The sequence below is a fragment of the Euprymna scolopes genome, chromosome 8 (genome assembly GCF_053919585.1).
Source record: "Euprymna scolopes isolate OS-2025 chromosome 8, ASM5391958v1, whole genome shotgun sequence".
Taxonomy (NCBI): Eukaryota; Metazoa; Mollusca; class Cephalopoda; order Sepiida; family Sepiolidae; genus Euprymna; species Euprymna scolopes.
The window spans coordinates 137945529-137967257 of NC_136489.1; the positions used below are offsets into that span (position 1 = coordinate 137945529).

The window sequence follows — 21729 nt, forward strand, 5'->3', positions numbered from 1 at the left end:
TAATGTTTCAAAAGATGATTTTCTAATGAAAACCAACAAAGATTTATCTGTATACAAATTTGTATTCTTCATGATAGATATGTGATTAGATTAATAGGATCTTATTTTTAAACAAAAATTATACATATAATAAGTCCATATCAGGTCTAAAAAAAATGATACAATTAACTTATCAAAAAAATTTTCTTTAAATAAAAAAAAATGAAGCACCAAGTTATTTTTCATCGAATTGAAGGATTTTACGAATTCTTTTAAACTTCACATTAACTATCATGACAAAATCTGAAAAGAATTAATGCTAAAATATAGTCTTCAGTAACTGATTTATATTATATTTAGATTTGTTTATCTACTAAAGTACTTACAAAACTAATTTCAAATCTATTTGCACTTTATCAAAGACATTTTTTAATGCTCGATAATTATCTGACTATAAATTGTCACTTTTCTTAAATTTTGCGCTTGGGGAAGAGTGAAGGTTTGTGACACTTTATACACAATATCTTCGTAGTTGCGTTGGTAAAATACCGAATTCTATATCTTGTACAATTGTACAAATATCAAGTTCCTGTAAGTGGCTGTTTCTGTTGAAGAGAGAGACAGTCTTCTACCAGCTTTAACAATCTGATCTACCCTCCTCCTCATTGCTGCTGCTTTTCTTCATCTCGTTTTTCGTCATCTTCTTCTTCTTCTTTTTCTTCTTCTTCTCCAAGATTACTCTCCCCTTGAAAGATTGGTCTTTCCTTTCATTTACTTGTTGGAGCTACTGTAGCACAAAGGGCCGCGTTTGAGAGGCTTTTTTGGTCTTGTCTGTTACTTTCTTGTTAGTTGTGATCTTCCCTATGTTTTCAATGTTGAGACGGTATCCTTTTTCTTCACAGCAATTGTACACGGGCTATGAAGAAGAATTCAGGATGAACTTAAGGTAAGTTTTATTTTTTAAATATGCTTAATTTTGTTGACATTAAAAACATGGTTCCATTTGAAAAAAGCTAGACGAAGAAACGTTTATAAAAAGTGTAAGTTAACTTATTGTTTTTTCGGTAATGTTTGGTTCTTAAAATTAAAACTAAAAGAAACCTCCCTTAAACCCTCCTTCCCGCCTCTTTTATTCATTAGAAATCACAAGAGAATCCCGACAGCACTCCACTCCACTCACCCCCCCACCCGTCGCGCTTACGCGTTCTTCCCTTTTCCTTCAAAACTTGGCTTGTCTGCTTAACAGACCAACTTGGCACAGATGGATGGTGAGAAAACGAAAAGAGAAAACAAAAACTTCGGATAGGTTACAGATGGAATGCTGCTTCGCTCCTATTTCTTATACTACCCAACGAACGACCATATTATTTTCTTTGCTGCTATTCTCAAATTCTTTGACCCTGCGCTTCATTCTATGTTGAAAAAAATAAAATAGTTTCCAATTTTTTTTTTTTTCCACTTTCAACTAGAATTGAAAACTTATATTTTGGCAGCTAACAAAATATTACAATAAATGTAGATCCACACGGTTAGTTCGCTTTTTACTGATTTTAGTCCGGTTTACTGAGAATATTTGGGAAACTAATTGAAGTCAAAAGGTGGATTTCCTAGCTTGTTTACATTTTCGCATTTTTTTTTAATGACATTTTTATTTGAATGCAGAAAAAGATTGTCATACTTCTTTAAAATTATGTACATCTGATATTTTATTTATCCAAGTTTTGTTTTTATTGATTAGCTTTATCTTTTTATATAAACTATATACAATTCGGGGTTTTGTATTACTGTACACATAGGTTCGAAAAAGTGGGTTTTTATTACTGTACACATAGATTCGAAAAAGTTGTCAAAAAAACAAATATATAACAAATAAATGTTATCAAAGGCAAGATAAGTTACTTTTCTACCAAACTGGATATATTTTTTGTGTTTTTATTCAATGTAACATATTTATTCAGCTCGAAAAACATACAGTGTTTACCGATGTATTCGAAAATTCAAGATGGTGTCTCAGTGTCTACTGTCTCACACCCTCTTTAACACCGTAAGTATGGAAAAAGGTGTTATAAATAAAAAAACTATACAAAATACTATTAAAAACCCGCCGAATATATGTCAACCTTGACTCAACCTATGTCATGGTAACATATATTGAGCGAATTTTTAACAGTATTTTATCCGGTTTTTTATTTATAACATCTTTTCCCAAACTTACCGTGTTAAAGAGAGAATAAGACGCCATCTTGAATGTTCCAATACATCGGTAAACACTATGGTTTTCGAGCTGAATAAACATGTTACATTGAATAAAAACACGAAAAATATATCAATTCAAGATGGCGTCTTATTCTTTCTTTAACACGGTAAGTGTGGGAAAAGATGTTATAAATAAAAAATCGGATAAAATACTGTTAAAAACTCGCTCAATATATTTTACCGTGACATAGGTTGACATATATTCGGCGGGTTTTTAATAGTATTTTGTATAGTTTTTTTTATTTATAACACCTTTTTCCATACTTACGGTGTTACAGAGGGTGTGAGACGCCATCTTGAATTTTCGAATACATCGGTAAACACTGTATGTTTTTCGAGCTGAATAAATATGTTACATTGGATAAAAACACAACAAATATATCCAGTTTGGCAGAAAAGTAACTTATCTTGCCTTTGATAACATTTATTTGTTATATATTTGTTTTTTGACAACTTTTTCGAATCTATGTGTACACAGTAATACAAACACAAAATCTTTTTTTAAATATGCAGAATACGTACCGTGCTATTTTTTTTTTTTATAAGATTTTCAAGTTAAATACCGATGTATTGGACAATTCAAAATGGCGGTCGACTCTCTCTTAAACACGGTAAGTTCGAGAAAAGGTGTTATAAATAATAAACTAGACAAAATACTATTAAAAAACACCGAATATATGTCAACCTATGTCACGGTAATATATATTGAGCGAATTTCTAACAGTATTTTGTCTAGTTTATTATTTATAACACCTTTTCCCGAACTTACCGTGTTTAAGAGAGAGTCGGTCGCCATTTTGAATTTTCCAATGCATCTGCATCATTGCATCGGTATAAACACTGCATGTTTTTCGAGCTGAATAAACATGTTACATTGAATAAAAACATGAAAATTATATCCAATTTGGTAGAAAATTAACTTATCTTGCCTTTGATAACATTTATTTGTTATATATTTGTTTTTTGACAACTTTTTCGAATCTATGTGTACAGTAATACAAACCCAATTTTTTTTGTCGGAAATCAAAGGTATTTGATAACTCCCCCTTCCCTAAAATGTTTAATCACAATGATTTTTCAGATTCAAATCAACATTATTATTGACGACATAAATTACTTTAAAGGAAATAAAGTTTGGTTCTTCTTGGCCCTTTGGCTAGGAGCAAAAAAAAAAAAAAAAAAAAAAAAAAGAAATTGATTTGATTTGATAACAGTAAGTAGGAGTGATTGTATGTTGTGAGTGAGAACTTTAGCTAAGGGTTCCTCTTAGACAAGTAAAAAGGAACAAGAGAAGTACAGACCCTCCCCATTTTTTGAGTTGGCTTTGTGCCTAATTGTTTATTTTTGGACTAATATTTGTAATTTTTACATTTACAGAAAACAAACGATAAAAACCGCAAAGTGTAGTATCTGTTCTGATACTACACTTGACTTTTTCTGTCTGACTTTTTCACTGAATCGACCATCAGTAGAGAAGAAATCCTTCTAGACTGAGGCAATTTTTATTTTTGTTCCTATCCAGATTGACACTTTTTGGGGAGCTGGATTTTCGGTATTATTATACAAACACCGTGACAGCGTTAGGGTTAGGGTTAGGGTTTAGGGTTAGGTTTAGGTTAGGTTTAGGTTTAGGGTTAGGGTTAGGGTTTAGGGTTAGGGGTAGGGTTAATTCGCTGTCACGGTGTTTGTATAGTTTTACCATTTTCTCCACATTAAAAACCGACCTTGTGTATAATTCTGCCCTCGAGGGGAGGCAAGTAAATAGGAACAATTTTAGGTTTCTGGTCTACCTGTGACTTATTTGCTTTAAAAGGCTGGTGTCTATTTTATTGGGACTCAACTATGGCAGCTCAAAATAAAATATCAGGAAAACTTAGACTTATTTATCGATGAAAAATATGTGTACAAAAAAAAAAATCACAGAAAATTAACATGTAGAATTTGAATAAAAAATTAGATTAATTTAATATTTGCATTTGTGTCAATTGGATAATATTACATTTTTCTTAAATGGTAAAAAGTAGACGGTAAAGAATAACTCGGAACCTATATTTTTAGATTACATCGTAATGGCGTCAAGCTTTTTTGTACCCTATAGCGGTGGGTTTTTTTCTTAACACCATAGCAGGTGTTCTACTCGAAGAATTTTCGTAATTTTTGGATATATTACTATTTTCGACATGGCAATTAAGTAATATTGTTTTTGCTTAAAACGATATATTAAAAAAATCGATCTGTCGACTTTATCTCAACAAGCACCATTATTTTATTTTTGGTTCCTAATGTTTACATTGATGGCCAGGTTGGTTATTGCGCTTGCACGAAGTCATTCAACATGGCCAACATGGGGAATACATTGGATAATAAAGGTTTTAATATCATGAAAAACTACTTATTGGCGACAATTTTAAATGTGATATTCGTTCAAAACAGAGCCGAACGCTCCTAAAAATCAACTTTTAAAAAGTAGGTCTTTAGTTGGTACTTTAAAACACATTGATCTTATTTTTCAGTAAAATTATATTCGCTTATTTTCGGAATTTTTGGTAATATTTTCACTGATAAACTTCCCTTTTATTTTATTCTGAACTGTCATTTCATTTGAGTTTCATTAAAAATAAGCACGAAAAAGTTTAATATTTAATTACATCAAAAGTTCCGTGATTATTGATGCAATAAGAAGTTCGACATTTTATTGATACTCAAAAAAAAAGAAAAAAAAAAAAGGACGACGTATAACTTCTATTAAAATTTATTTAAATGCAAATACATAAAACAAATGATTAGATTGTTTTGACTATTTTCTCAAGTTTAATTCTTGTCTAATCTTTTATGTTGTTGTCAATAGTAACATCTAAACTGGAATCAGGAGAAAAAAAAGACAAGTGAGAATGCGTCCTATATTTAAATGTACGTTGTCCGGATCGCTGCAACACAATTTAATTTGATAATTAGTTAATTAATTAAAACCCATTTATTATATCAAGTGTCGTGTATGTTCTTAATAAGGATTACCATACGTCCATGTGTTATCGAAACAAGTCTGTCTTTATCTATTAGGTTTTTGCTGGAGATGGGTCATTTCACAAACTATGTCAGAGAGGTCATCTTCAAATTCTAACCGTCCTTTTAGGTGCAATTGTTGGGTAAATGTTACTATCTACAGAAGTACGAAAAAGTTGTCAAAAAACAAATATATAACAAATAAATGTTATCAAAGGCAAGATGAGTTATTGTTCTACCTAACTGGAAAAGTTTTTAGTGTTTTTATGTTTATTCGGTTCGAAAAACGAATAATGTTGAACGCTGCCGGAGAACAACAACAACAACAAAAAAAAAAAATAGGAAGATGTCCACGCCACGGCTGTCTTTGAAGATTCGATTATCACGTCAAAAAAAAAAAAAAAAAAAAAAAAAAAAAAGAAAGAAAGAAATAAAACAACCATTTGTTTTATTTCTCTTTTTGAAGTAATTATCGAGTCTTCAAAGACACCGCAGGGAGCACTGCAGCAGCAATCTTTTTTGTTATCCGGCAGGGTTTCGACATTACTCGTTTTTCGAACCGAATAAACATTCTACATTAAATAAAAACACTAAAAACGTATCCAGTTATGTTGGAAAGTAACTTATCTTGCCTTTTATTTCATTTATTTGTTATGTATATTTTGACAACATTTTTCGAATCCGTGTGTAGTAAATCAAACCCAATTGTTTATGTCTTTTGTACTTTGATTCATTGGGTATATTCTCCAGGTTATTTTTGGAAATTCTATTTTATGGGGCTTGTTGTTCCTATAATTATTGCAGTGATGGAGATCTTCCTAAAATTCAACTTTTTTTCCGTGCCGTACGTAAGACTTTGGTATTTCGTTATCCTTTCGTTCTCAACCTTGTTTCAGTTAGTGTCATTTACGACATTATGAATGTTACATCTCCTGGCCCTCAAATATTTATGGTATCACAATATTACTGCCATCGTAGTTATTGCCATTTTTTTTTGTTAAAGACAAATCAACTTTACAGAAGTGTATGTCTGGAAGTCGTTAATAATATCTAAATCGGCACCTTGCAGAACAGTGTAGATTTAGAGAGAGGGGAACACCGTAAAACTACCTATGCAAGAGGCTCAATTGTTTTTCTATAAAAACGCAAGTTGATTTTAAAAAATATATCAAAGATGTGTCCCTCTACACACAACATAACATCAACTATTTTGGCCGACTGTAATGGAGATCAACATATGCCAAGCTTAATTATGAAAACAATGTTCAAGAAGAAAATTCTTCAAATATTAGAGGTAAGAGAAAATCGTTTTTTTCTCATATGTTCTATCGAAACAAATACAATCGATATCATGTCATTTTCTATGAGTGTCGCATTTTTGTATTGAATTAGAGTTTGAAAATATCACAGAATTGGGGAACTGGATTTTCTCCACATTAAAAACTGACCTTGTGTCTAACTCTGCCCTCGTGGGGAGGTAAGTAAATACAAACATCACATAATGCTTAAAATAGATTTTTGTCCCCACCTCCTACCCTCCAAATTTCCTTTTTTAACCTAAAAAATTACCCTCTTTTACTTAGTGGTAGTAGTGATAATAATATTTATTAATAACTAATGGACCCCATGGAAATTCCACGGTAGTTGACAAGTTTAAAAATTCACATTAGTAAGAAACTTCTGATCACATAATCAAACAATTACAATGAGGTTGGACCATATGCCATTAAAAACTTAACTAAATCACGAAGCTCTGGATCTTCAGTTCCCGGTACAGTTACATCAATTTGTTGAACTGTTTTGATCTTATCCTGATCTTGTAACATTACGATCATGTAGCAGTGTGATAGCCCTCTTTTTTGAAATTAAATAACCTAAACATTTGCCAATAGAATTCCCAGTATATGTTTCTCTTTAATGTCTTTCAAAATTTCAGCTAGATGTGCATAATACACATGATATTAAGTCAGGTTGATTTTGTGTAAGTTCCAACTTGGGGCTATCGTAGCCCTAAGGTATTTACTATTTCAGGACATCTTGGATTACAGTTTATGTAAGGAATAGGTCTGGTTTTCCATATTTACAGAAAACTGCTTTGTAATAATTTCAACATGACATGTAAGTAGATAATATAGTTTTCATCTAACATGCATGTTTAAAAAAAAACCTAATCACCAAAATCGCCCTATGATTTTACTTATTTCGACATGATAGGTAATGTTCTCACCTGAAATCCATTGGAATTTGTACTAATTTCAACATGACATATAAGTAGGTATTAATATATAATCAGAATGTGGCTAGGGTTTTCCTAATCAGTGACACCAATTTTTTTTGTTTTATTTGTATTAGCCATTTGGAATATTCCACTTTCCTTTTTCGGTTGAAGCAAATTACCGTATTAATATATAGATAATAATAATAATAATAATAACTAGTAGAATCTAGAAGAGATCTTGCAAGTCTGTCTCTGCTTCATTGTTATTTTCATGGCAAGTGCTCATCTGAGCTCCAATCTGTGGTTCCCCCTTGCCAAACTTTCACAAGAAACACTCATCTAGCTGAAATCACTATCAATAATCTCCCCCACTCTTTATCTCTTCCTAAACCTAAACGTAGATTCCATGAACAAAGTTTCTTTCTTAGAACTGCACGCCTGTGAAACTGTCTTCCGTTTTCCTGCTTTCCAGCTGACTACAATATGGTTGTCTTTGTCGAACATAAACAAGTTCTTGATGAGCCGTTCCACTTTAGTTAACAAATTTACCGAATTTCCATTACTAACAATTACTATATTGTCCAATTTACTACTAGTCTTTAACTTTTATCCTTGAGTGGCCTCTGGGCCTTGAAAAGTGGTGAAGCCTATGTAAAAAAAAAAAAAAAAATCTGTGGAAATTCCACAGCAGCATATTTCATATGTAATATAATGCTGCTGGGCATACTGTGGACATTCAACCTGAATGGAGACCCTGCGATATTATTGTAGCCCTTTTGTTAAAACTGTAAAAGTATTTATCTAAGTAATCTGGTTAACATAGTGTCAGAATATATCTGGTTATTACGGTTTATCTCTAATATCCTTATAGAAGTCTGTGACATATTTCCATTGTATGGACACCAGGTACGAACTGAAACTTCATGATATCATTATACTACCTTTAGACAGAACAGGTACTACCCTTGAATCCTAGTCAGAAGACCAAGAAGGTATATTTTAGTTTCTTGTTTAGTCCAAAAGCGACATCATTTTTTTTTTTTTTTTTTTTACATTGTATCTTCAGTGATCGAGAGATCCTACTTATTTAAAAAGGAGAATAGAAGGTTATAACATACTATGAACATTAAATTAAATACATAGAGACACTAATTTAATGTTCGTAGCATCCTCCTTTTTAAATAAATAGGATCTCCCGATCGAATAATTTATAATCTGGAAACCGTGGCATGCTTAAGTACGTATGTACTTTAAGGGTACTACGGTATTAATATATAAAAGTGAAAATGTCTGTCTGCCTGTGTACATTTCCCTACACAATAACTCTGTCCATTTTTGGTTTACAGGCTCGAGATTTGACATAAGAGGTATTGAGATTCAGGAAAATCTTTTTGATCGGTTTTTAGCCAGAAATTTGGATTCAACGATTTGACCTTTGAGAACTCTACCAAACTCCTTTACCAATTTTAGGTCTAAACACTTGAAATTTTAGATATATGTTCTTTGGACCTGGATCAAACTTTATATTTTAATTTGACCCCAAAATAATAAATGTTATGGGGTCATAATTGGGGTCAAAGTTGAAAATAATTTGACCTCTGCGGCCTCAACCAAATTACTCAGCCAATTTTTTATCTAAATATCTGAAATTTTACATAAAGAGTATTCAGACATAGACCAGGCTTTTTAATCGGTTTTTGGCCAAAAATTTGGCTGCCAAGGGGTAAAAATTCCAAAGATTTGAGGTCTCTAGCAAACAATTAAGCCAATTTTTGGCCTTAACATTTGAAAATATACATAAAGTGTATTCAGACATGCAGCAAGCTTTTTAATCAGTTTTTGGGTGAATCTTTCCCTGCCAAGAGATCAAAGTTGAAAGAGTTGACCTTTGCAGATTCTACCAAACTCCTCTGCCAATTTTGGGTCTCAACACTTGAAATTTTATACGTAGATTACTTGGACATGGGTAAAACATTTTAACTTGATTTGAGCCCAAAACAATAAATGTTAAGAGGTCAAAATTGGGGTCAAAGTTTAAAAATTTTTTACCTCTGCAGTCCTTACCAACTTTTCTCTATAGTAGTTAAGGAAGCCTATTCTATAGAAAGGCATTACCGTACATATGCACATGATGTTATGAACAGTACATAGGGCCTGAGCAAAGCCGGGCTGAAATGCTAGTAGATAATAATACTTTGCGGTAAATAACTTAAAAAATTAATGCATCCACTTAAACACAAGAAAAAAGTCAATATTTTTTATGTTTAGTAAATTCTCAGTGGAGTACAATAGTTAACAGAAAAGGGTTGAAAACAAAAAATAGGCAACAAATAAATATTACCAAAGGCTAGAATAGTTACTTTTCTACCTTCCTATATATCTTTTCTGTGTTTTAAATTATTTTAAAACTTTTTTTATCTAATTAAACAAAAATTACAAAGGTTCATTTAACTTGGGTATAGAGCCCTGTTTGATTTTTGGTTCTTTTTGACTACAAAACTTTGGATTACTCTTAGCCAGATCCCTTTACCAAAATACCACATTCACTTAATGGACTTAAACCTGCTTTAAAGATCCCAGTCATTTCGCTGTGATTTTATTTATTGATGAAAATTTGTACAAAAGTAATGAATAATGGGAGTGGGAAGATCTACAAAACACTCAAAGAGAATAAAAAATAAAGAACCAAATAAAATGGGACGAAAATGATAGAAAGTAAAAATGCTAATATTTTTTTCTCACCGGAATCAGTGACAAAAAAATTTACTTTGATATCCCTGGATATGATAGGACCAAGAGAGATTGATGTTAGAGACAAAATCACTAAACCAGCATCATCAGAACTACACTGTATGGTGTGCAAATGAGTGCGATTACAAGGGAGTCTGGTTCTATTGAGAAACTCTACTATATAGCTTCTAAGTCATTCATCATTCTTGACGATGGTTCCAGAGTGCTATGTAATGTCAAGTTTATTTAGTACCCGTACACACTGACCTGGGAATAATGGTAGTAATTTTCTGGTTCTGCTTTAATAGTCATGATAGTGTTTGCTAATCTTTCATGTAACTGTTCATGTGTTCTTCCTTTCCTGGTTCTGATTGATTGGTTAAGGTGGTTGGCATAAGTCTTCTAAAAAATATTTCAACTGGTGATTGGCAGTTTGCTGTCTATTGGTGTTGCCCTAATCTGTAGCAGAGTAAGCTGGATGTCAGTTCTCTCAATTTTGCATTTTTTTTTTTATTGTTGATTTAATATGTAGAGACATGAAGCCATTACTTCTAGCATTGTGAGGTGAGCTTATAATGTGCATGATCCCCCAGGAATTGATGCAGTTTTGGAACGCCTGTCCAGAGTACTGTAGACCATTGCCCATCTTAATTTCAAATGGGCGACAAAAAAGTGAAGTATAATATTTAATTTTATCTTCCACTGCTTAGCTGGTTACTAGTGTTGGCATTTAATCGATGATTGAGTACCTGTCAATGGTGAGCAGGAATTGCTGCCCCTCAATCTTGATTAGATGTGATGAACTTCCAAGGCTGAGATGGAATGTTGTGTGGAAGCAGTAGTCCGTGCCTATGTGCATCTTGGTGTTCCTGGCAAAGCGTGCCCAAATTGCAAATACTTTCAATATCTTTGTTACACATGCTTTCTCTCACAAGTCAGTATGCTTTCTCTCACAAGTCAGTATGCTTTCTCTCACAAGTCAGTATGCTTTCTCTATGCCTTGATGGGCTTGGTATAATATGTCTTCCTTCATGGAGTCTAGGAGGAGTACTTGTTTGTCATTGAACAGGATTCTAGATTTCACGGCAAGTTCATCACAGAAGGACCAATATGAGCGGATCTCGGCTGATAATCCATGGATATATGGCCATGCCTGGTATATGATTTCTTTAATGACATTCATATTTGGGTGCTTCAATGTTTTGTTTTGGAGCATTTTCTGTTTTTCGAAAAAGATGTTGTTGATCTAGATGGTATGATCCTTATCGATTTCAGTGTTTATGCTATCCACCCTATCTAGGCAATTGACTTAAGGTATTTGCAAGGATTATTTTGCTAGCCGGTCTGTATATTACTCTGTAGCCGGTGTAGTGCTGAATGCATTGGTTTAGCACATATTGTAACCATTTGCTTGTGATGATGGAAAAAGCTTTCCCTTAGAGGTAGGTGTGGGATCGTTGAATACTATACATAATTGCCAACATCTCTCATTTGATGTTACTGTATGTTGTATCTGGTTTGAGTATCAGTTAATGTTTTGGATCCAAATGCAACTGGTTTACCATCTTGGATCAATGTCACTCCCAGGTCCTTCTGTGAGGCATCCACCTCCAGTGATGTGGGTTTAATCTGATCATAGTATGAAAGGCATGTATCATTGGTAATCATTTCCTTGAGCTGGTCATAGCACTTTTGATAGTCACAGTCCCAAATCCATGGTGATTGGGATTTAAGAAGACTGTGCAATGGGTGAGCCTTTTCAGTGAAGTTTGGAATATATGAGGACAGGTATACATAGCATACATAGAAAACATAGTTCTCATTCGTTTTGTGGATTTGGCATTTGCTTGATGTTGCTCACTTTATCTGAATCTCGTTTCATTCCAGTAGATGTTTCCCAAAAAAAAAGACATACTGAGTTGCTTTATGAAACACTTCTTGCTGATGAATATAAGTCCAGTTTTGGCTGCTCGAGCCATGAGGTTGTGCAAGTTTTTGTCATAGTCCTCATTGTTTTGGACAAATATGGCCACATCATTGGCTATGCTGGTCATGCCATCTAGGTTTTCTAGGATTTGGCCTATTTTTGCTTGGAAGATATCTTGTGAGATATTAAGACCAAATGGTAGAGGCTTCCAGCATACTTATCCAAATGGCGCCCAGCAGGTTGTCAACAGTTGTGATTCCTCATCCAAATGGACTGACCTGTATCCCGCCTTCGCATCAAGTTTACTGAATACCTTGGCTTTTGCAAAGATTAAGTTTAGCTTTTCCACTGTCAGTATTTTGTGTGGACATCTTTTGAGGTTGGTATTGAGTTTCTGTAGGTCTATGCATATTCGGAGAAATCCATCTTTGTGCTGTATGTCAGACTGGAGCACAAATATGTGTTCAACTTTCCGGTGCACCTCTTCCTCAAATAGCTTGCTAATTTCTTCCTTCAATTGGGCCTTCTACAACATAAAATGTTGTATTTGTCCATACTGAGTCCCTATACTGACCTGGAAAGTTGATGGTTTTAAGACATGGAATTTGGTCACCTCCGTATGAGGTGATTTTCACATGTGGGCAAGGTCGCAGAATGGAGAGGGCTTTTAGTGATGTTCCATACATCTGTTGGAAAATTCTCAGTGGGAGTGTGTTGCCAAATGCCCCAGAATCTATTTTCATGTGGAAAGTGTGGTGTTATGTATTTTAGGTGAGGTGGTTTGATATTCAGGGTTGTGTAGGGTTTGTCTCTGGGTTCCCATGTATTTAATTAGAAAGTGGAACTGCTGTAGATAATCACCTTCATCACTTCCAGTTTCGATGTGGTCAATGTTTTGTTTCCTGCATTTAGTTCTCCTTGGAGAGTGGTGCCAGTGGTTGCTAGACTTGTTCCAATGTCGGCTTTTCTTTCTGTGTTAAAAAAATAAAAAAATAAAACCGGTTTTTATCAATTGGAAATAGAATCGTGTCATCTTTTCTAGCGTGACAATTTTATCATTCCACCCTGTAAGTAGAGAAGTTAGTTCCGTATTAAGATTTTTTGAGCACTATGGAATGCTGTTGGGGCCAGTTACTTTAGTGGAATCAAGCTTTTTGATAAGCTTGGCAGCATCACATATAGATATTTGCATGTCACATAGTGTGTTTTCAGTCAGGGAGGTAGGTGGCCCTGATCATAAAGGGTAGAATTTGCTGCAAAGTTCCTGTCAAAGAGTTTTGCTTAGTCAGATTCTGACAAAATTACTTCAGGTCCGTTGATGATGGTAAGGATAGAGGACACACTTCTGTTCAAGACCGTGTTTGTTTTTTGTTTGTTTTGTTGTCTGTTTTTTTGTTTGTTTTTTGTTTGTTTTTTTGTCTGTTTTTTGTTTGTTTTTTGCCAAAACTGGTGGGAACCAAGCCACTGCTCAACTATTTTAATCTCTTGCATTCTTTATTACTTTTATACAATGGTTGCTGGCAGTCCTATAGGTGGCTTTGGGCTTATAACATCTATTATGTTAGACGCAATAGAAATAGCGATTTCTGTGAGCAATGGCAGCAGCACATTCTGGTGTGAGCCACAATTGGCTGTATGTTTTGCTGGAATTTCATGGAGGATATGAAGTGGTCTATACCAATAATTAACCATGAAGTCAAGTCAGTTACTATAGAGGACACATTTTTTTAAGCATGGAATGCAGAGGTGTATCTGATATAAATGTTCGGAAGTGATCCCAATCATACATAGAGTATTGATATATAGTACGATGGAGAGGTACATCTAAGGACTTATTACATTTTGATTTTATCTTAACTGAGACAACTGAGTGATCGGAAAATCCCAAAGGGGACAACAGAGGATGAGCACATTTATTGGCAAGTCGTAAGAAAAAGGTCAAGGAAATTTGCATAATGCCTGTTGGAGTCGGATATATAGGTGGGTTCATGAGCAATTTGTGTTAGGTCATAGGCCATCGAGAAATCATGACAGTACCCCCTCCTCATCTTCAGTCTTGTTTAAGTGGACTAGCCAGTCAACATCGTGAACATTCATGTCTCCACAGACATGAATGTTAGCTGAGGAATGAGTAGACAATGTGGTCAATTTTCTCAGAGATACTCTCAATGATAGTAACTCTGCTGTTATTGGGATGATAGAGGGTAAATATGAACGTGATACTGTGAACAAAGGCTATTCAGAAGCACATATAAGATAAATTAGGATCTTCTCTGGAGATGTCCCTACCACTTGGAAAGCCATCTCCAATGTAGGCACATATTTCATAATGATTTTGGGGGTCAGATTTTGATGTTAATACACTTACGCACACGCATACTTATGCAAGTGTGCATCCCCACACATGAAGCAAGACAAGCATAATGAGGCACACGCATGAGTGTGCGTGTGCCTCATTATTATATTCATATTATATTGTGCCTCATTATTATATTGGATGTGGGTGCGTGTGTGCCCTGCATGGGCAAACACGCACCCACATCCAATATAATACCGATTCCCTAAAACAAAGCAAATGACTAGAAACAAAATGCACCATTCTGCCCACATTCAATGAAAGAAAATCTCTCTAGACTAACGCAATTTTAATCAATGTATACATATGTATATATGTGCATATATGTGTGAGTGTGTGTGTATATATATATATATATATATATATATCTTATTTTTATATATTTATCATTTATTTTCCATTTTATTTATACATATGTATATGTGTATTTAGGGGTTTAGTTTCTTACTACTTACTTTTGTTCGTAGGGGTTTCACTTTTAATGGCTATATTTTGAGTTATTTTGAAGTGCTTGATCATAAATGTGAAAGTTAAAATATAAACTATTTAAAAACTATATGTTGCATTTTTCAGAGACATACCATGGTTTCATTGCAGTAGATTGACCCTTTAAAGCCGATCAACTGCAATGAAACCATAGCACATCTCTGAAAAATGTAACATACAGTTTTTAAATAATTTCTGTATGTATTGTATATAAATGTATGTATTGATAAAATGATCCTGATTTTCTGTCTGTACTGTTTAGATGAGAAACTAACCGACCACTTCTTCTACAACTCTTTTGAACTCCTCACTTACAACACTTCCTACAGTGTTTTCCATGAAACTATGTATACATTTAATCCATGTTTAAAAATTATTACATTTAATCCAAGCAAAATGCCTCTCAATTAAGTATTCCAATAAAGAAGGTAGCAAACGATTTCAACCTCTACTCATAAAGTCCTCTCACCCCACTCATATCGCAGTATTAACTTTATTTATCTTAGCTCGACCGTTATTTCTTTTATATCCTCCAAATACTTATAACACACTACAACAGATTAAGAACATAAATAACAAATGCATTTACAGAATAATGGACTATCCTACTGCTTGATTTTAAGTACAGATCTCTAGCTATTACTCCTACTTTTAATCATTCTTCTGAATATCAGAATGCTTTGCATAACACCTTCAATTGTATTCATCATGACATCTACATTGACTGAAATACTTTCCTTTCTTTAAAATCAACTTTATAAAAACAATGCACCTTGCATGTTGACTATTCCAACACTTCTACTCATTTGTTTCTTATTAGAAAAAAAAAACGTTACAGTTTCCGACAAAACCACACAATCTACTGCTACTCAATAAATCTAATTACTGACATGTATGGATATCCATTGCAACAATAAATGCACATAACGACCAATCATTTCATAGTTACAAAGACTATTACAGAACGTCCTAAAAAGGTAGCTAAAGTCCACCTACACATTGTCGAAGTTACTTTCGACAAAAGAATTGTGACTAATGATAGTTGCAAATAATACACCAATACATAACTGCAAAGTCACTAAAATATTAAAACAATAAAGAAAATAAATAACCCATTAAAATTTTTATGCATACTATACAATTATTTGTTATTAAACACTCTCACACGTTCTCTCTAATCAGTAAATAAAACTTCAGATTAATTCAAATTTAAAAAAAAATCTGATTTGTTTTAATCACTAAACTAATAAACTAGTTTGTTATTGCTATATCTTTCAATGTCTGTATATATCTCTACTGCGTTCTAGCTTATCTGTAAATAAAACATCTTTCCAAAAGGCAGTGAAAATCCAACACCAACTAATAATCAGAATTTAATTTGATCTCAATTTTATTTTCCATTATTCTAGAAATAATATTTAATATCATACCATTGAAGATAATGACACTTTTGTCTTCATATTGATGATGTAATCTACTTTAAACTGTTGCAAAGAAATAAAGAAATACTGGAAAACTGTAAAACATAAACATTTTGGGGTTCTTTTCATATGCATCTTACTGTTTTTCATGTTTCTCATAGTATGAGACCTACCATACAAATACTACTGGATTATGTATCCTACTAAGTGAATTTCATGGACTGTGTCTCAATGGTAAGATGACACAATTTTTTCTCAGGTAGAATTCATGCAAAAGTTGTCAAAGGACACATACTAAAGGGGAACACTCCCCCCCCCCCCGAATGATTTAATGCATATAAACCTATTTTAGGAAACAGATTAATCGTAATCCTGGTATCTAGACAAACAAATGCTAGGCCTTTACTAATCGCTAGTTATTAGGGCACTCTGTCTTCATGTCTTTCACTATGCATTTTAGGTCATATTAAATAATCTTTTTATTATGGCAGAGGTTCTTATACTGTTGCAGATTCTGCAATTGAAATATTCTAGACTCCAGTAGGCAGGACACAGGTAAATATATAATTTCCATAAGATTTTTGATAAGCATATTGCAGTGGTTTATATTCTTTGATGACATCATCTGGTGGTTATTTCATCATAGTCCTTAACAACTCAGATTTTGGCAATTATACAGAGTAGAAGCTTCAATATTTCTGTGAAATCAAAGCTAAAATAATTTTGTAAACATGTCTAATTCCAACCATCAGTTTTTATTTAATTTCAAAGATGTGTAGAAAACTATTTTTAAAAGATATTTGTATTTAATGTTTGATTAATGAAAATTCAAACATTTAAAAATTTTAACTAGATAAGTTGAGCATTCATAAAGTTTGTTATTAAACATGAAGTATAAATATGTCGATACTTTGGCGATTGTTTAACATTTGCACATGCAGGGTTACCCTTATATTCCATTGAGTAAATATAAATTGTAATGACAAACACAAACAGCAGAAGAGTTGAGAATTCTTAGAATAACTAATAAACGTGTAGTGAGTTTTAATGTTTTATACTTAACTAAAGAGTTTTCCAAAAGGGAAATAATAAAATAAGGGGGGGGGTACTGTCAATTAGGTTTTACAGTTTACCTCATTTTATTCTAATCATATGAGATGAAGTTGTTCCCTTGAACAGGCTTTTGTGGGTTCTGTTGGAATGTTTTAGTAGTTTGGTATTGAGGATAGAATAGAAATTCTTGATTAATGAATCTGAAGATACACTCAATTTATTTTCTTTTTTTCATTCTAATTAGGTATGTTTTCTTCTGCACGCAGGTAGTTGTGGTTCAGAAAGTAAATGTTCGAAATTTGTTTAGGACTGAGCATGTTTGTGAGTGATTAGACTATTGGGCTATGTCGAGTTCATTTTGAGATTTCAGGGGCAATATGAACTCTGTATCTGATGCTTGCAGTAAGTTCATAGATTGACCTTCAGCTAAGGTGGAAGGGCACCTCCTTGTAAGAGGTGCAGGTAAATACCCAGCAAGGTCTCTGATGAAAACATTGAAGTCTTTTCTATAAGAATGTAATATCGGGGCATAATGGAGATTCACCATAATCAGTTTCTCTTCGTTTGTTAATGGATAATTCCTACTGTGACAGATAAAATGTTTCAAGACAACCGTTCCAGGTTTTGAGCTATGAAGTATTCAAAGTTTCCACCAAGATTCATTGAATTCATTGAAACAGGAGAAACCTTTAGTTGGTGAAGTATTTGTGGCTCTATATATAAATGTTTTAATAGCATACATGGACTTAACAAGAAGGTCTTCCCATTGAGTGATCGAGCATTTGCAGCTTGCATCAAACTAGAAGTATGCTTTTTGTCGCTATGTTAGCATCAGCCATTATGTAAGGTGTCATTTAGCTTGTGGACACTTTTCATTAATCAAAATATTGTCTCAATTTCACAATATAAATAAATATAAGCTGCAAGCTCAAAAATCGCAAATAAAGAACATGTATGCTATACCACAGAATTTTCTGATATGTTTGGATAAGGAAATACAACAATTCACATTTTCGATGGCAGGGGATTTTTTAAATCAATGTTTATCCTCTCAAATTGTTGAGTGGCTTGATTTTACAGCTAAAGAAATTTGGTTTCACTTTTTTATGTTGCTTATAGATTATGATAGCTTTCTGGTCCATACTACATCATCCTTGTTATGTTTGGGTGGCACAGTGTTTGGTATCAAGCTATATGCCCCCGATGATGTGTCAGCTGCAGCATACTCATTACCAGGTTTGTAGATTGTATTTAAAAAAAAAAATGGGAGTGTTCTATTTTCCATCTTGCTATTTTGTAATATTTACTTTTACTCGTCTTTTATGTTAAACATGAATGCAGTACGTTTTTGATCAGTAATTAATCTTGAATAATAATTAAAAGTTTTCCAATCAAATTGTGCCTCCATTAAACTGCTTTTTCAATCACTGTTCTGTATGTAACAAGGTCCCTGAAAAAAGGCAACAAATCTATAGTTGTAAAACCCAGAGTTGACCACATTTTAAGATTTTTAAAAGCCTCCACTGTTGTAGAAGAAAAAGGAAAACTACCCACCTGTACCAATAGGTGTATTTTGTTTGGAAAAGAAGCAATCCACTAAGAGTAATGTGCAAACATGTGCAGGACTCATTTTAGAGAACACATGAGGAATTGGCAATTTTAGATGTTTCGATTGTTCTGGATCGGATAAGACATCTTTTGCTCACAGTATTAAATTAAATTAATGGTGCCTACTCTAGGAAAACTTTGTCATTATTCAGAGTGAAATTGTATTTTTCAATGGCTGCCATAAAGCATTTCAGATTATGATCATCATCTGCATAAGTGTCTGCATACAGTTACATTATCAATGTAGACAAAGATGTGTTCCAATTTTTCATTCTTAATCATCCATAATCTACTGGAAATTAGCAACATTATTTGTTATTGTAAGGCGCTACTAGGAGTATCTATATGTATTGTATATAAATGTAAGTATTAATAAAATGATCCATCAGCTATGCTGGTCATGCCATCTAGGTTTTCTAGGATTTGGTCCATTTTTGCTTTGAAAATATCTGAGACATTGAGACCAAATGGTAGTGGTTTCCAGCATACTTATCCAAATGGCACCCAGCAGATTGTCAACAGTTATGATTCCTCATCCTGATGGACTGACCTGTGAGATATCTGTTCGCATTACATTGAAATTTTTGTATGTTGGTATAGTAAGGAAACGGAGTGCAGGGAGGTAACTCAAACAGCTAGCAGTTAAAGGAAAAGTTCTATTAAAGTAGCAAGCCTTCCAATCTGGGAATCTTTACAGTGAAGAGATGAGATTTAGCTGATTGTCAGTGTATTTACATTGAGAGGCACATTCTAAGTATTTGTATAGAACAAGTACAGGGATGTGACAGTATGACAATGGACAAAAACAGTGTGGCACCTATTAGATCAAAACCTGTTTTTGGACCCTGTCTGAGAGAGAGAGAGAGAGAGAGAGAGAGACTAGTGGTTCGTGTACTAGTCCACATGTGACAATAATACTTCATGGATTTGTAGAAAGTTTTTTTTTTTAATATGATAGAGGGAACTCACTATCCTTGCAGCAGCCCTTACAGTATTTTTCTAATTCATATTAGAGAGTTTGAATGCTGGCTTCTTGGGTAGAGTGCTATTACCTATGGTAATCAGTGGTTGAAAAGCTTCTGAATTTTTGAGATGAGCATTGTTTATTTGTATTATTTTTTGGATTCTTTAGACTACTGTTCTTATCTTGAGTGTCATTTCATAACATTTCAGTGGATGTAACTTCCAAACTTCTTCAGGTGTATCTTGTCGATTTCGGGAATGTTTCTGTTAAACTTGGGTAACATGCTCTTAATCCGTTAGTCACGATTGGATAGAAGTCTTAAGTAATTCGCAATTGTGTTTTTCAGTCGGCCACACTGAAGATTGAACCTTCCAGCCTTTAGGAGAATATCACTTTACAGTTGAATTTTTCCAACCATTGCACCAATTGCAGACAATTCTAGTACAAATTTTAGTAATCTTAAACCTACTTTTATTTCTAGGCATAAATATCATTATTTATTATTATATATTATTACTATATATAACTGTACATTCATATATATATATACAATAAATTTGTCACTCTAAACAAAACAACACTACAGATTTATTTTAAAACTTTTATTCAAAAAATCAATTCCGGTAACTTGATTATACATAGAGCTGACATCTATTCAATTCAGCCTAAGCATCCTGTTTCCACAAGCGCCGGCAGGAGCTCGGCAAATACTCGGTGATGTTCTCGATATATGACCAAATGGGTTCAGGTTGGGAGAAGAGGGGGGTGCAGTGAGAGAAGGGTACAATGTTGTAGCACTCCTTTTAATGCCAAGCCCGAGTCTCTTTTGACTTGTGGGCTAGCGCCATCCTGTTGCCACACCCAGGGTCTACCAGTGGCCACCTGATTGCACTAGGGGATCACCACACTCTTCAGCGCTTTGGTATTGACTTTCTCAGGTATACTTTGGTATTGACTTTCAAGTTGACTTCGAAGGTGGGAGGTGGCATGATGTGGCCCTCACTGTAAACCATAATCATGGCTGAAAACTTTGTTGACCTGTGCATCAAGTGTTGAACCATCCAGATTTGCATTTGAAGGGTACTGGCAATGGTTTTGTTGTCATAACTTGGATTGGTAGAGAGCATGAGTTGTACAGCAGCACATCTCTCATCTCACTCGTATCACTTTCAGAAGAAAACCAGTTTTCATCAATTGGAAATGGAACCCTGTCCTCTTTTCTAAGGCGACAATTTTATCCGTCCATTCTGCATTTATTACTTATTATTGTATAAATAATATATAATATATACAATCTGTATGTGTTAAAGTCATGTGATAAATGACTGTCCTCATATGTTAACTATGCATATAATTTATTTAGATGAGTTGTTATAGTAACTCTTGTTAATAAGGATCAGGGTGATCTAAGAGTGCATTTTATATCCATCATAATGGAAAGCCTTCAAATGGCTGAAGAATAATTCAGTGGACGACATTGGCCATACCATAAGTCCACTTACAACAAGAACAAACAAGATATAAGCGATTCAGATTATAAAAAAAATTGTAGCTGCATTAAATTCATTCTCAGTGGATTATGTTTTTTAGGTGTGAATATTTCTCATGAAGTTCTTTTTATTTCTCTACTATTGAGTATTTTTATGACAATCTGACTTAATAAAAGACTTTGGTTTAAAATATAATGAAAAATTAAATATTGCTTAGCTCATTATGAGAGGAGAGATG

At 33.6% G+C, this 21729-nt stretch overlaps 1 protein-coding gene across 7 annotated transcripts in view; it reads left to right on the top strand.

Annotated features, from left to right (window-relative positions):
* LOC145283782 (vitamin D3 receptor-like) overlaps nucleotides 1-21729 on the top strand; it is a 453323-nt gene that overhangs the window by 123365 nt on the left and 308229 nt on the right. For 5 of the 7 annotated variants that reach the window (XM_080132844.1, XM_080132848.1, XM_080132847.1 and 2 more), the window contains one exon: nucleotides 882-925. In XM_080132844.1, the coding sequence (XP_079988970.1) occupies nucleotides 915-925 (11 nt within the window). In that variant the 5' untranslated portion in view covers nucleotides 882-914. Of the gene's footprint in view, nucleotides 1-728; nucleotides 926-21729 lie in introns of those variants that run through there. The other 2 variants (XM_080132840.1, XM_080132842.1) reach the window with 1 other exon arrangement.